Source organism: Helobdella robusta (genome assembly GCF_000326865.2).
Source record: "Helobdella robusta unplaced genomic scaffold HELROscaffold_15, whole genome shotgun sequence".
In the NCBI taxonomy this organism is placed as follows: domain Eukaryota; kingdom Metazoa; phylum Annelida; class Clitellata; order Rhynchobdellida; family Glossiphoniidae; genus Helobdella; species Helobdella robusta.
The window spans coordinates 3,573,289-3,588,410 of NW_008703839.1; the positions used below are offsets into that span (position 1 = coordinate 3,573,289).

At 33.2% G+C, this 15,122-nt stretch overlaps 1 protein-coding gene across 1 annotated transcript in view; it reads left to right on the plus strand.

The window, feature by feature from the left end:
• Positions 1 to 11,857, plus strand: part of HELRODRAFT_98055 (hypothetical protein) — a 29,631-nt gene extending 17,774 nt beyond the window's left edge. The window contains 12 exon segments of the mRNA XM_009015317.1: positions 2,094 to 2,191; positions 2,494 to 2,643; positions 2,960 to 3,076; positions 3,298 to 3,399; positions 5,252 to 5,398; positions 7,488 to 7,592; positions 8,957 to 9,095; positions 9,322 to 9,455; positions 9,986 to 10,153; positions 10,462 to 10,720; positions 10,763 to 11,369; positions 11,389 to 11,857. Coding sequence (XP_009013565.1) covers positions 2,094 to 2,191; positions 2,494 to 2,643; positions 2,960 to 3,076; positions 3,298 to 3,399; positions 5,252 to 5,398; positions 7,488 to 7,592; positions 8,957 to 9,095; positions 9,322 to 9,455; positions 9,986 to 10,153; positions 10,462 to 10,710 — 1,409 coding nt within the window. The 3' untranslated portion in view covers positions 10,711 to 10,720; positions 10,763 to 11,369; positions 11,389 to 11,857.
• Positions 11,858 to 15,122: the final 3,265 nt, after the last annotated feature.

A 15,122-nucleotide genomic window follows, 5' to 3' on the forward strand; every position in this document is an offset into this window, starting at 1 on the left:
CTATAAGATGACGAGCTTCGGAGATTATTTCAAGACATTTTACTATATACATATATATTTTAATTTTGATTATCATTGACAATTATTGTTTTTTTTTTTCATGTACGTTTTTACGATGAAAACAAAAAGGTGATCATCATTATTTGATGTTCAACTTCTGCAATTTTGGGCTGAATTTTTCAATTTTCGTTTAAACCATCACTTTTTTTTGGATATCGGAAAAATAATTTTTGTATGTTGCTAGCAGAGAGTTAGTAGTAACCGTAGTAGCAAGCAGTGGTAGCTAACAGTAGTCAGTGTCACCCATAAAAAGCAGTAGGAATGTGAGTAACGCTAGTAGTAAGAGTAGAAGTAGAAATAGTAGTTATAGTTAGTAAATTAGTAATGGTGTACTTTTTGGATTTTTGTTTTGATTTTCGAACTTAAAAAAATTTTTAAATAAAAAAATTGAAGTTTAAAAATAGCGCACGCAAGCGAGACAGTCTGGCACGCAGCAGACAGGTTGAATAAATTTTCCATTGCATCCTGAGGTGGAAGCTATTACGTCTCAACGGTACCCTCACCTATAGAGTTATGTCCACAGCCCTGATGATGATGATGGTGATGGTGGTGGTAGTAGTGATGGCGAAGAAAAAGATGATGATGATGATGGTGTTGAAGATGATGACGATAACGATGAAGATGACGATGAAGATGACGACGAAGATAATGATGATGGTAGCGGTGATGGTGAAGATGATGACGACGATAATGAAAATGATAAATTGTCCAAAGCCCTGATGGTGAAGAAGAAGAAGATGATGATGATGATGGTGGTGGTGGTGAATATGATGACGATGATGATGGTGGTGAAGATGACGACGAAGATGATGATGGTAGTGGTGATGGTGAAGATGATGACGACGATGATGAAAATGATGCTGTGTTCATAGTCCTGATGGTGAAGATGATGATGTTGATGATGGTGAAAATGACGATGGAGATGATGATGATGATGGTGGTGGAGACGATGACGACGATGATGAAGATGATTCGGATGATGATGATGATGATGATGATGATGATGGCGGCAACTATATATCACCGATCATTATCTCAATTATGATTTGCATGATGTTAACGATAATGAGTAACTATCTGATGAGAAGGATGATGGAATCAATCCCAACAAATCGGAATTGTATTTGGCAATGAAATTTAGTGTTTTTGATGACAAACAGAGTTGAAAATGACGTCATCAAGAATGACTGAGATAATGGTGATGATGATGATAATATACATTTCTCTTAGTGCCAAATAGTAGTGTGCATAAATGTTTATCTCTACCTAATTTTTTTTTTTCATTTATCATCAACACAAAAATTTGATGTTTCAAATAAGATAAATCTTTATCGTCATCTTCATAATAATCATTGTATCATCATTATAGCGTTTATCATAATCACAATTTATATTTACAATCTTTGATTATCAAATTTATCCGGAGATATTTTTGTTTTCATCGGTCTGCATTTATATTTTTGTTTGTCTGTAAGAAAACAAACGCCCAATTCGTGACAGCATTATCTTCTTAATAAATATAGTTACTCACTGTCATCATCATCATCATCATCATCATCATCATCATCATCATCATCATCATCATCATCATCATCATCATCATCATCATCATCATCATCATCATCATCATCATCATCATCATCATCATCATCATCATCATCATCATCATCTTGTTCATCGTTGTCATCATCATCGTCATCATTATCGCCATCAACATCTTTGTCTTTGTTAACGTTTCGTTTCGCATCGTCGTCGTCATCATCAACATCATCTCCATCACCAAAAAAATCGTATTGATTAGTTAGAACTACCTCCGTCACCATTATCGTTTCATCATCATCACCACTCCATCATCATCATCATCATTGTTATCATCATCATTATCGTCCTTATCATCATCATCGTCGTCTTCATCATCATCATCATCATCACCATCACCATCATCATCATTATCGTCATCATCATCATCATCATCATTATCGTCATCATCATCATCATCATCATCATCATCATCATCGTCATCCTCATTACAGGAAGAGCCTTAAGAATTTTTCGTCTTTTGAAGCTGTTGAGTTTGTTGCGGTTGTTGAGGTTATCAAGATTGGTCAGATACGTCAGTCAATGGCAGGAGGTCATCACACCGTGTTGTTGATGTTGTTGTTGATGTTGATGTTGTTGATGTTGATGTTGTTGTTGTTGTTGATGTTGTTGTTGTTGTTGTTGATGTTGATGTTGTTGTAGACGTTGTTGTTGATGTTGTTGTTGATGTTGTTGATGTTATTGTCGTTGTTTTTTTTGTTGCTGTGTTGTGGCTGCTGTGTCGCTGCTGCTGCTGAATTGTTGCTGTCAAAAATAATGTTGTTTTGTTTTTGTGCACGTGTATACAAGCAAATAATTTAAATGAAAGTTGTGATGATAATTTGAATCTTTCAGTTCATATCTGTTGCTGGCAAGTTTATGAGGGTCTTCAATTTAGTCTGTCTGATGTTGTTGATTAGTCATTGGAATGGCTGCCTGCAATGGCTGGTCCCCATGCTCCAGGAGTACCCGCCAAACAGTTGGGTGGCTCTTGAAGAGTTGCTGGTTGGTTGGTTGGTTGGCTTGCTGGCTGGCTGGTTAGTTGGCTGGTTGGTTGGTTGGCTGGCTAGTTGGTTGATTGATTGGTTAGTTGAATGGTTGATTATTAATTAATTAGTTGTGATTGATTTGATTATGTTTTGATTGATTGTTCGTTTGATTGGTTATTTAATGAATGTTTAACTATTCAGAAAATTACGGAGAAACTTTAGTTCAATTTTTTTCCTCAAATGCTGACTTACATATTAATAAAAACGAAGATTTAAAAATTTCTGTTCTCATTAAATGTAACTGAAATGAAATTTAAACGAACCTCGCAAAGAATGCAGACTGGTTGGAACAGTACACGTGGTCCTTATTTAAAGCCTTATCCCACATGTTGTGCATTGGTTATGGACGCTACCCCCCACAATCTATCACCGATGTCTGGCTCACCATGGTCTGCTTCTCTGATTTGAAAAAATGTTTATACTTATTATATACTATACTATTCCAAAAATGTTCATTGATTCAAGTGTTGTTACTACTACAAAAAATGCACTCCCCGTTGCAGTCGTCATGCGTTGATGACAAAACTTCTAACTACAATATTTTCATAGTCACTTTCACCATTATCACAAACATGAATCTAAAAAATTAAAAAAGTAATATTTTTTGCAGGTGAGTATGCTGATAGGGGCAACATGCTACGCCATGGTTGTTGGACACGCGACAACACTCATCCAATCCTTCGACACCTCCAAACGACTTTACAGGGAAAAGGTTTTTTCTGCTGTTGTTGTTTTCATTGCTGTTGTTGTTGTGATTGTTATCGTTGCTGTCGTTGTTGTTGTTGTTGCATTGTTATATTGTTGTATGTTATGTAGTGCCTGTGTTGCATTAATTTGTTACCGGTTTGGTTAAATCCATGTGCAGTTTTAAAATGTTGTAGCTAATAAATGTTGATGCTGGTTAAAATTTAAATGAACGTGTGAACACATAAACACACACAGACACACAGACACACACAAACACACACACAAATACACACAGACAGACGCACACATAAAGAGACACACAAAGAAACACACACACACACGCGATATGTCAAGAACGTACAAAATGATCTTAAAGTCCTAAATGAACATGAATGAAATTTTCTGATAAAAATACAGCCACCTTGCAAATGGAGAATTAACATCGAATAATGTATACTTATTGTTGACTTTTAACCTGATGACATGACAGTCACACGCACCACGTACCACAACCTCACGCACGTTTTCACTCGCACACATTCACGCTTTCCTCATTAAAACCTCATTGTACGGCCCTACCCCCATCGTTAAATACGAACATATAACAGACATTATTCTAAATTTAAGTCTCATCTCCAACATTCGCCCGATAATTTTCCGCATTTCAATTTTTCTGCATGAGACGATCGCGATAATTAAACTTTCTTATTGAACATTTTGATGGCTGGGTGGATGCCGGGAAATAATTACCTGGTCGTACGTCGTAATAACCTTATCGAGCTGATGATCTATCTTACTCCTCTGCAGCCAGCCAGCCAGCCAGCCAGCATGTAATCACGCATAATCAGCCTCATCATCTGCTTCATCGTCTGCCTTTTCTACCTTCTCCTCTTCCCCATCTGCTTCACTATTGGCATCGTTTATTCCACCATCTTTTCTTACTTTTTTAGTACATAGACGATTATTTTTCCACTACTTTCATTATTTTTTTGTCGTTAATGTCACTTTCCTTTCTCGAATTTCGACACTTTTTAAAATTTTAAAACCTGAAGCTTGCCTGCATACATGCATATATGGTTGTAGAAAAATTTGAAAATGTTGCAAACAGAACTGCTGCAACGAAATAATATCACATCATTCAAAACATACAAGCTTCAAAAACAAATAAAAAGTTAAGTTTTTTAACAACCAATAAGCAACCCGAACAAAATAAATTATAACCAAAGAAATGAGTAACGGGTTGTTTGTACATACAGACGATGACGGTTATGAAATGAAGAAGATTTTTTATGATGCTTTTTTAAAAAATTGACAGCTGACTGTAAGTGCTTAACAACGAGTTTGTTTAACGTGTATGTATCGCTTAACATGATGGCTTGTAACGAATGTGCGATGTAAGTAAGGGTTTTCAAGTGCTCACCTATCATTCATTTGTGAAAAGCAGCCAAAAAATATTAAATCTTATCAAATGTTTGCTACACTGGCTGCAAAAGTAATAACCAATGTCATGTTATGGATGATGTTTTTTTAAATAATTTTCTCTAATTATTTCTACTATTATTTTGCTAGACAATAAATTGTTTAATCAGCGTCTGCATCAACTGCATCGTTATCATCTGCATAACCATCTTCCTCCTCCTTCTCCTCATCCTCATCATCCTCATCATCATCATCTCTATCATCATCATCATCATCACCACCATCATCATCATCACCATCCTCTTCATCATCATCATCCTCATCATCATCATCATTCTCATCATTCTCCTCCTCCTCCTTCTCATCATCATCACTATCATCATCATCACCACCACCATCATCATGATCATCATCACCATCCTCATCATCATCCTCCTCCTCCTCATCATCATCATCAGTTGAAGCAAGTGGAGGAGTACACAGTGTACCGGAAGTTGCCGAGAAACCTGCGTAGGAGGATAACGACGTACTACGAGCACAGGTACCACGGGAAGATGTTTGATGAGAAGAGCATCCTGGAAGAACTCAACGAGTGCCTCAAAGAGGTTACATTTCGGAAATTCATTTTTTTAACCTTTAAAATTATTTTTCAATAAATTGTTTAGAATTCGAATTTTTTCGATAAATTGTTATCAACGTTATATCAAATGTTTGTTGTTGTTAGAATATCAACAACATTTCATACTGCTTGGTTTAAATTTCATTTGGCTGGTTAACAATTTTAATAGTGACTTAATTATTTATCCACACCTCACACTTATTTGCCTATTCGAGCATTTTTTCAACATTTTTCCAATTTAATGAGTGTTTTGAAACAAGCACTAAATAAGCATTATTGTCGCATTTCGTCTTAATTAAATTAAGAATTTGGACGTTAACTAATTTTTATAGACAATAAAAAATATGAAACGATTTTGAGTAGAATCAAGAAGGTCAAATACTTCAGAAGGTCAAATACTTCGTGATGAAATGGAATTAAAAAATTCATGATGAGAAATGAAATACAGTTAATGCACATCTATTAGGCATGTTAGATAACTAACTCTGGAACACTTCACATGCACAATGTACTTGTATATAATCCATCCACATATGAAGGCAACCTGCGAGCAGAAACATGCCTTCCCATGAATAAATGCTGACGGATGTTTAATGTTACTTAACAACTCACAACAAACAACAACATCAACAATAACCACAACAACAACCATGTCAATAACAACAACCATAACAGTAACAACATCGACAACAAAAACAACCTGCAATTGTTTGAAAAAAACAGATGCATGCCCGAGAAGGAGAGGAAAGTTATTTAATTAATTTGAAGAGAAAAAAGAATTAGACGTAAGAAGAATGAGTAATCTGGCAAAGAGAGGAGTTTCAAAAAGTAAAATGAAGCCTTCTGTTTAGTTTTATAAATGAACTGCTAACAAAAGAAACAATGCATTACAGTTTAGTTCCTCCATTTTTCAATTTGTTTTATGATAACAAAAGCAGTAGGACATAAATTGCAAACAAGATAATATCTCATAAGAAGGATATCCTTTAAATGCGCCGTTCGCCAAACATTTGAGGGATGATCACTCCACCTTCCTTCTACTTCATTTCTTTGTATATCTTTACCTATCTCGCTAGTTGTACATGTACATATGTAGAATTATTTTGTCAATGCTTCTTCCATTGTTTGTATCTGTTAATGTTTTTGCTGGGTTTCTAATTTTTTTCATTTGTCTTTAAAGAAAATTTGTTTAACGAATTTTATATATTTTAACTTTTTCAAAATGTTAGAGACGACGAATTAAGCGTACGTTGGGTGAGCTGTTTGCTGTACCACTGTTGTTCTGTTCTCATGACTGTGTACTTTTTAATCTCAATTATTTCACCTTTATATACTTGCTCATTCCATAAAGCGCTCGTGCAAGCACTTCTGTGCTAGTTTTACATTTGCACAATGAATTGACTGGTTCGGTACATTTTCAATATTTTAAAACGTGTCAATCTAGTAACAAATTTGTTCTATTTATTCAATTATTATCTTGTTTATGATGTAAACATTTCATATTGGATGGGTGCCTGGAAAACAAAATTCAAATGAAAACCTCCATAAAAGAATAGAGAATTAAGAGAAAGAGAGAGAAGAGAGAAAGAGAGAGAGAGGGAGAGAGAGATATTTACAAAATTGAGATATGATGCAGAGGTCCCTGGCGACGCCGGAATTGTTGTTCTTTGAATGCGAGCAATTAGGCCAATGCATTCCATGTTTGCTTATTCATATAACATTCAACAAGGAATCACTACATGCACGTACATGCACGAATATTCGAACGTGTACAAATAATGTTTCTAGTTTTTGTATACCTAATTCGGTAATTAACGTGGTTATAATTTGACGTCAACATGCTTTACCCCTGTCGTTAGTGAACACGCGAATAATTTTGAAACAACTTAACTCATTCAATACATCTACGCACGCACACTTACATAAATGCAAACACACACACCACACACACACCTATATATATATATATATATATATATATATATACACACACAATACACATACCTATATATAAACACACACAATACACAAACACACACACATTTGAATATTTGAAAACTCGTTAAATTATGTAGGAGGTGATAAATTTCAATTGTCGTTCGTTGGTTGCTTCTGTTCCATTCTTCGCTCAAGCTGATCCTAACTTTGTTTCAGAAATCATCTCTAAGCTGGAGTTCGAGGTTTTTAAATTTTTATCAAGTAAATACATAAATATAAACTAAATTTTGAATGTTGCATGCCTGAATTAGATTTGTACTCTGTCCTTGTTCATAAAATTAAGCTTCTATGCGAAGGAAAAACATCATCACCAACTTTAATATCAGAATATCAACAAAATTAAAACTGTTAGGGTGATACATTTTTTCTGTGTTCACTTAGGGCTCTGAGTCCTGGACGATTTCTAAAAAAATTGAAAAAAAGAATAACGCTGTTGAGATGTGGTTTTTGGGAAGAATTATGTTGGACCTTTCATACTTCGAATGAGGATGTATTAAAACAGTCCGGTTATGAAAAAAGAAAGTTACTTCAGATTAGTTAAGTTACGACGTTACGACGGGGCAGTTAAAACTTTTTGATCACATCATGCGGAAGGAAAGAATGGAAAATCTAACAACTACTGGAAAGATTGCAGGGAAAAGAGAACGCGGTCATTCGTGAAGTCCTTGTGTCACTTGTTGATTATTATCACATTTCATCTACTACGAAGTGTTAAAGATCGGGTTTTGTGGAGGTCGATGGTCGCCAATGTCCTGAATCCTGAAAGGATAGGGCAGGAGAAAGAAGAAGATGTGGATGATTAATATGTAATTTAAATGAATTTCATCGATGCGAATATGTTTAAGAAACATTAAATGAACTATTATTGTTTGTATGCATAACTTAAGAACTTGTCTTTTACTCAAAGTATTTTTTTCATATATTTAATTTTCACATTTATATTGAATAAGAACTTTTGTCATTTAAGTATATTAAATTTATTCGATTTCGTTTTTTATTAATTTTTGTTAAATGTTCCTGGAATCATAATAACGTAGACGTAATTGTTAATTGTTAAGAGTCAATTGTTAATTTAGAAGTTCCATGCAAAATTACACTTATAACAAAAATTGCAGCAAACCTACTCACAAAGATCTACAGATATATGTTTAGCGTTTATTTCAATAATAAGGCCAAATTTTTATGATTGGAGAGTAACAAGACAACCATCACGGCAGTTGAAAAAATTTGTGTTTTCTTCATCTAAGAATTTCATGACGCCCGCACGCAACCTGCCCGTCAACGAACAAAAGACTCATTAACTCAATTCTAATTCTAAAAAGAACTTTCATCTGAGGAACAATAATCATCCTATTATCCCCTTTGTGCTGATTAGAAATCAAGTTTATTATATGTATGAATATTCATTAGAAATCAAGTTTATTATATGTATGAATATTCATTAAAAATCAAGTTTATTATATGTATGTTGCATAACTGAATCAAATTTTGAAGTAAAAAAGGTTTATCATTAGTCTGATCTGATTGGTTGATAAAATGATCGTAGGTGTACCAGCCTGGTGACGTCATAATAAGAGAGGGGACGCTGGGCGACAAGATGTACTTCATCCAGGAAGGTGTGGTGGACATTTACACGGGCAGTGGTGACCGGATAACCACCCTCTTCGATGGGGCATTTTTTGGTGGTACGTTCTTGCTGAACTGTGTTGTTCAACAAAATGTCTAAGTTTCAACTAATATTTATTGTTTGAAATGAATTTAATCATGAAATTACTTTGAAGACGATTTAATTTAATACAACAAATTGTTTAGATATTATTAGATGTGTAATTCAGAAGTTTATAAATGTTGTAAATCATGACAAAGATGTCAAATCATTTTATACAAGTGAAAAGTTTTTGAAACAACCAGAAATATGCTTACTAACAAACGCCAAACGAGTGGCCAACGTGCGAGCAGAAAGTTACTGCAACCTCTTCTCCCTCAGCGTTCAACATTTCAACTCGGTTCTCAAACATTATCCCGTTATGAGGAAGACCATGGAGGTGGGTTTAGGTTGATGCTAGTTGTTAATGTTGTTGTCGGTTGTTGTCAATAATGTTGTTGCTTTCTGTTGTTGCTGGTTGTTAATGTTGCTGTTTGTTGCTATTTTAATTAATTGTGGTCGCATTTAATTTTCGTCTTGTGTTGTTGGTGAATTTTTACCAGGTAAAAAATGTATTAACGTTTTTTAAATTAATTATTGTTTTAAATTAATTGTCGTATTTTTCCGTACTAAATTAAATTTTTTTGCAACTTACTATAAAAAATTCTACATAAATAAAAGCAGAATTTGAAAGTTTTGTTGTTTTGTACGTGGAAAATAATATCTATTCTCTCGCACCAAATAAATTTTGAAACAAAATACTTCTGCCATTAAATTTAATCTTTGAATAAAATGTAAAAGATGGAAAACCTTCAGTTTGATTTTTATTTTAAATCATTCAAAAGATATGCTTAAATAGCAAATTAAAAACGCCATAATTTTTTGATGGATAAAGTTGAAACTCCGGATAAAAACAAAAACGCCCACCAGGTGGTGGCCAGCGAGCGGTTGGAGAAGATCGTGAAAGATGGCGCTGTGAAGGTAGCGGAGATGCCGAGAATAAGAAGCTGCGTCTTCGAAGATGTGGCTGCCGACTTCAACATCGTACAGGAAACTATGAAGGAAAAGTTGGTCCCGGAAAACAGGAAACGATTAAAAGTGATAGACTCGCAAAATTTTGTGTTATTTTTTTCTAAAAAATTATTTTTATTTAGCCAACTGAGCAGCCATTATAAAAATGTTTTATTAATAATTATTATTATATATTCAAAATTTTTAAACCATTCCTGCGTACGAAAAGAACAAGTCACTTATAAACGTAAATGTTACATTTTTTGCATAATATTATATGGTCTGCAGTACATTCATTACATTTTGAAATATATGAAACCCTGTTTTAAATGCATTTGGCTACAAAAAGTTAAACTCAAATTATTCCATACAAATTCAAAATTTTTCAACCACAGACTCCGACCCAGTCCGATGAGCAGAGTTTTCATAAAAGTGCCTCCGAGTGCAACTTCAAGAGAAGGTCTTTCCACGAGAAGAAACCTTTCACGAACATCTTCGATGACAAATCTTACGATAACATCAGCATTAATAACATCAACGGCCTCAATAACAACAACAGCAACCAGCACGTTAACAATGACAGCAACGTTTTCATTGAAATATCGAAAAATGCACCAGTCGTCAAATTTGACGTTGCCATGTGATACGTTAGATGTTGTCAAGTGATATATCGATGCTATCACGTGATACATTGATGTTGTCACGTGATACATTGATGTATCCATGATACATTGATGGTTTTGTTGTACTGAAAACAACCAAAAAATTACTGTGAGAAACTAAATCACTTCCCAACTTGAATGTTAATAACATTGATAATATAAATACTTGATATAAAAATACTGAAGTATTTTTATACTTTTGAAAACCGCTTGAATTATGTATAGGTTATTTCAATAATCTACTTTTCACATTTTTCTAATTAACATAATTTTGCTTATTTTTTCAATGCTTTAGGTTTTTGGAGCAATGGTTTAAAAGACTATTATTAGTATGTATTTCAATGTATATAGACGGGTATTTCTGTGACACAAACACACACACAAACACACACACACACATATGATTATATGAATGTCAATACAATATTTATGCGATACAAACAGCATTTTATTCATTTTTTTTGCGGCTTTGTAACATTTTTTATTATTCTTCATTTTTTCTCTTTTTTTGTTCCAATCAGAAAAATCAATTATTAAAAGATACAACATGGCAGATAAAATTAGCAGTAATTCAGTGCTCAAAAAATTTTGTGAACAATCATCTTCTGATTGTATTCGAACCGAGTCACTACAAGACAAGACAAGACGCGCTGGCTCGTTGGCTCTGTCCTCTGAGCCAACGAGCCAGCGCAGGTTTATTGCCATTTCGATCTTTCGCACAAACTTGAAAAAATCGTTGGCAATAATTATTAGCAAATTTAGTATTATTTTGATTATTATTCTATTTAATTAATAATTTTATCATTATTATTTGTAATATAACTGTTATATATATTCGTTTTTTCTTTTAATCTAGATAATGTAATATCCTTTAATTATTATTTTATTTAATAGTACAATTTCCAATATTCACTGGTTTTCTTTCATAAAATTTCTTTCAAATTTTAGTAAAAACTAAAAAAAACAACACTTTTTCCATTTTATAGACGCTATTATAAACAACAAACAATGTCTTAGATGGATTTTATGATTCCAGCTCCTAGAATCACGCACACAAACATGCACGCACAAGTTTGTTGAAGGATGTTTTAATGAATTTTTTTATTAGTTTCAATAAAAAAATTAAAATAAATTGACTTTTTTTTAATGTTTTTAGATTTAAAAACTAATTTACTTTTTTTTTAATACTTTTCTGTATAAATCAATAGTGATCATCAGTTAGTGAGGCATTTGAAAGCTCGTGTTATGTTACAAAATGCAATCCAGACATGCAATTTTGTTTGCATACGTTTAGTTCAATAAAAATTATTCACTGTTAGCTATTTAGGAAGAATGTTTTGAAATTAGAACAATTTTAAGATTTCAGTTTTATTACGAATTGTCAAGAAGGGCCAAAATTGTCAAGTTGCGAAAGTTTGTCATTCTGATAACCAAAGTTTTCAAACTTTCAACAAACAAAACAATGGGACATTTTTATGCTCATAAATCATAATCATCTGATCTATCAATCCATAAACTTCATCTGGAGATGGAAAACGAACCGAACAAACCGAACTCGAACTCTATAGATGACGCAACCGAAACGAACTTTGAAACCGCTGATTACAAATGCTGTTTTTAGTCAGTATAATATTATTTTGTAATTTTAGCTCAAGAACGAAATGTATTTTTAAAATTTTTACCGTTAATGCAAAGTTTTAATTTCGTGTGTTGTAACTAATAACATAGTTTCTGTGATGTTGGTCGGATCGTTATTGTTATTGCATGATTAAACCAAACCGAACCAAATCCAAACCATAATCGTGGTCAAACCGAGCCAAACTCGAACTTAATAAGAAAGGTTTGGTTCCCATCCCCAATCTCATCGTGGATGTCTGTCCTTCGATAGATGGTGTCGTCTTCATTTTTGTGTATGGGTTCATTTTTTAGTTATTTATCATGATGATGAGGATGGTAATAATAATGACGACGATGTTGCTGCCGTTGATGTTTCGGTTGGTTTTTTCTTGATAATGCAGCTCTGTCAAACGCTGAGCTGTTTCTATAAAATTCTATATCAATACTTATAAATAAACTCTCGTAGCACAAAGGCTGTAGCACTATAGACAGCACACGACGCACATACACATCATGTATGCACGAGCAAGCACCGCATCATACGCGTGTGATGGTCTTTGAGTTTCGGACTGACAGTATTCGTACCATACCAATGCGTAAAAGCAGCGCGATACACGGCACTTCTGCCGACTGAGCTAACTTTTGATGTTGATGACGGTGACAAAAGTGGTAGAAAATGTAAACATTGCATTAAAAAAGTATATATACCAGCAGCATCATCAAATATTTACAAAAGTTAACTGAGCGTTAACGAATGTACGCGAGGGCTTAGCCATCTAACAATAAAAGTTAAAAGTACAGCAATTTTCATTCCATATTGCTTTGTTATTATGCCGTCTGTCCATTTCAAACTATTTTATTATTCAAAAGGGAAACAATGGTCTATTTTCAGAATTTATATATATATATATATATATATATAAATATATATATGAATTAATTAATTAATTAATTAATTAATTAATGGATTAATGAATTAATGAATATAATCAACGTCGATCGAATTATATATTTTTTAATGAAAGAGAGTTGCATTGAAGTTTTGGAACAATATCAACACAGAAAACTAAAGTTAACAAACGACTGATTAGGAGAGTTTAAAAATGGACGGGAGACTTCTTGCTCAATCTGACAGTTTTCCAACAGTCAGTTTTGTAACTGGAATTTAAGTGGAATGATTGGAAGAGTGGAAAAAAATTTACGTTTGAATGATTATTCTGCACAATTATTTTCAGATATTGAAGACCGTGTTACTGACAGGGGACATGTAATTTCGAAAACACATTTCTTATACTTTATCATCGTGGTTTGGATTTTGTTATAAATAGTTTTAACAGATTTAAATTTGAATAGTAATATTCTGATTGAATTTTTCTATTGCTTTTTTTAAAAGTATGTAAAACCGAAGCAATAATGTTTATTTTTATTTAATAAAAACAACGACATTACGTGATTGTGGTGGCGAAATCACAAAAAAAATCTCCTCCATTTAAACAGAAAATTATAATTGAAATTAATGCACAAACGTAAGAAGTAAATGCGTAGAAGTGAAATTTATTGCATTGAGTTGTGTTTGATGTTGTTGCTTGTTCGTTGTTTTATTTGAATGTCTTTTGGTTGTTGATGGTGTTGTTTGATAATGTGTTGATGTCTCTTTTGTTGATGTTCTGTTGATGTTTTGGCTTTTTTGATGTCTTTTTTGTTTGTGTTTGTGTGTTTATGTGTTGTCCGATAATTAACAATGTTGCATTAATGCTGTTGTTTGAGTGTCACGTGGTAAACAAGGTTGATATCGGCTGGTGTTGAAAAAACAACGACGATGCTGTATAGAGAAAAACTTATTTAGTGTTATTTTATTGCTGTGATGGAATGATGGAAACCCGTTGTTGTGTGTGTTGGTAGTGTTGTGCCATTAAATCAATAACAAGCCTAAATGGGTGGTTGACATGTTTTAAGGTGTTGTACGTTTGGAGAAAAAACGGAGGTGTTAAGACGTGAAATGTTGTTTACTGACGTTGTTGCTTCTTACTAAGATGCTTTTTGTTGAATTGATGTCTTTAATTTCATTGCATCAATGCTAATTTTTGGAGTATGGATGCTATGTTGATGTTGTTTGGTTGTTGCTGTTGTATCTTGTTGGGAGTTGTGTTTTGTAGGGCCGGGTTGATTGGATGAAAATGAGTTCATGCTCTTCTGCTGGTCATTTTTCGTTGACGTTGTTTGATGTAGCGAAATTTATTTGATTAACCTTTTTTAAACAATTACTCAGGCAAATCAACCGGCATATGTAAAAATAAAAATTTCAAATCAGTTTGTAAAAAATGTTACGTACGTTCATTTTAATGTAACGGTAAAATTGACATCGAATACTTTTGAATCATTTTTAATGTTATTTCAAACTATCCTAAACTTATATTGATAATAATTGTTTAAAATAAACTGTAAAAATAACAATGGAAAATATGATCATAAATTAGAATTTTTAAGAATGTTTAGTGCCTGTCAAAGAGCGCTCTTTATTTCAAACAGCTCTTCATTTTTAACGTCGGTGCAAGTGAGATTTTATCATTGGTGTATTGGAAGGCTTTGATGATGAATGATTAAAAAATTTAAAGTTCGTTGGAACATAAAATTTAAAAGATTAATTCATGTTGTGTCCATTGTGTTTAGCAGTATGAAAATAAACTACAAAATAGGGGTAAATCCAGGTAGATACAACCAGGTAGATTAACCACTACTGTTTTATGACACATAAGTAGGGTAGAGAGGTATGTTAC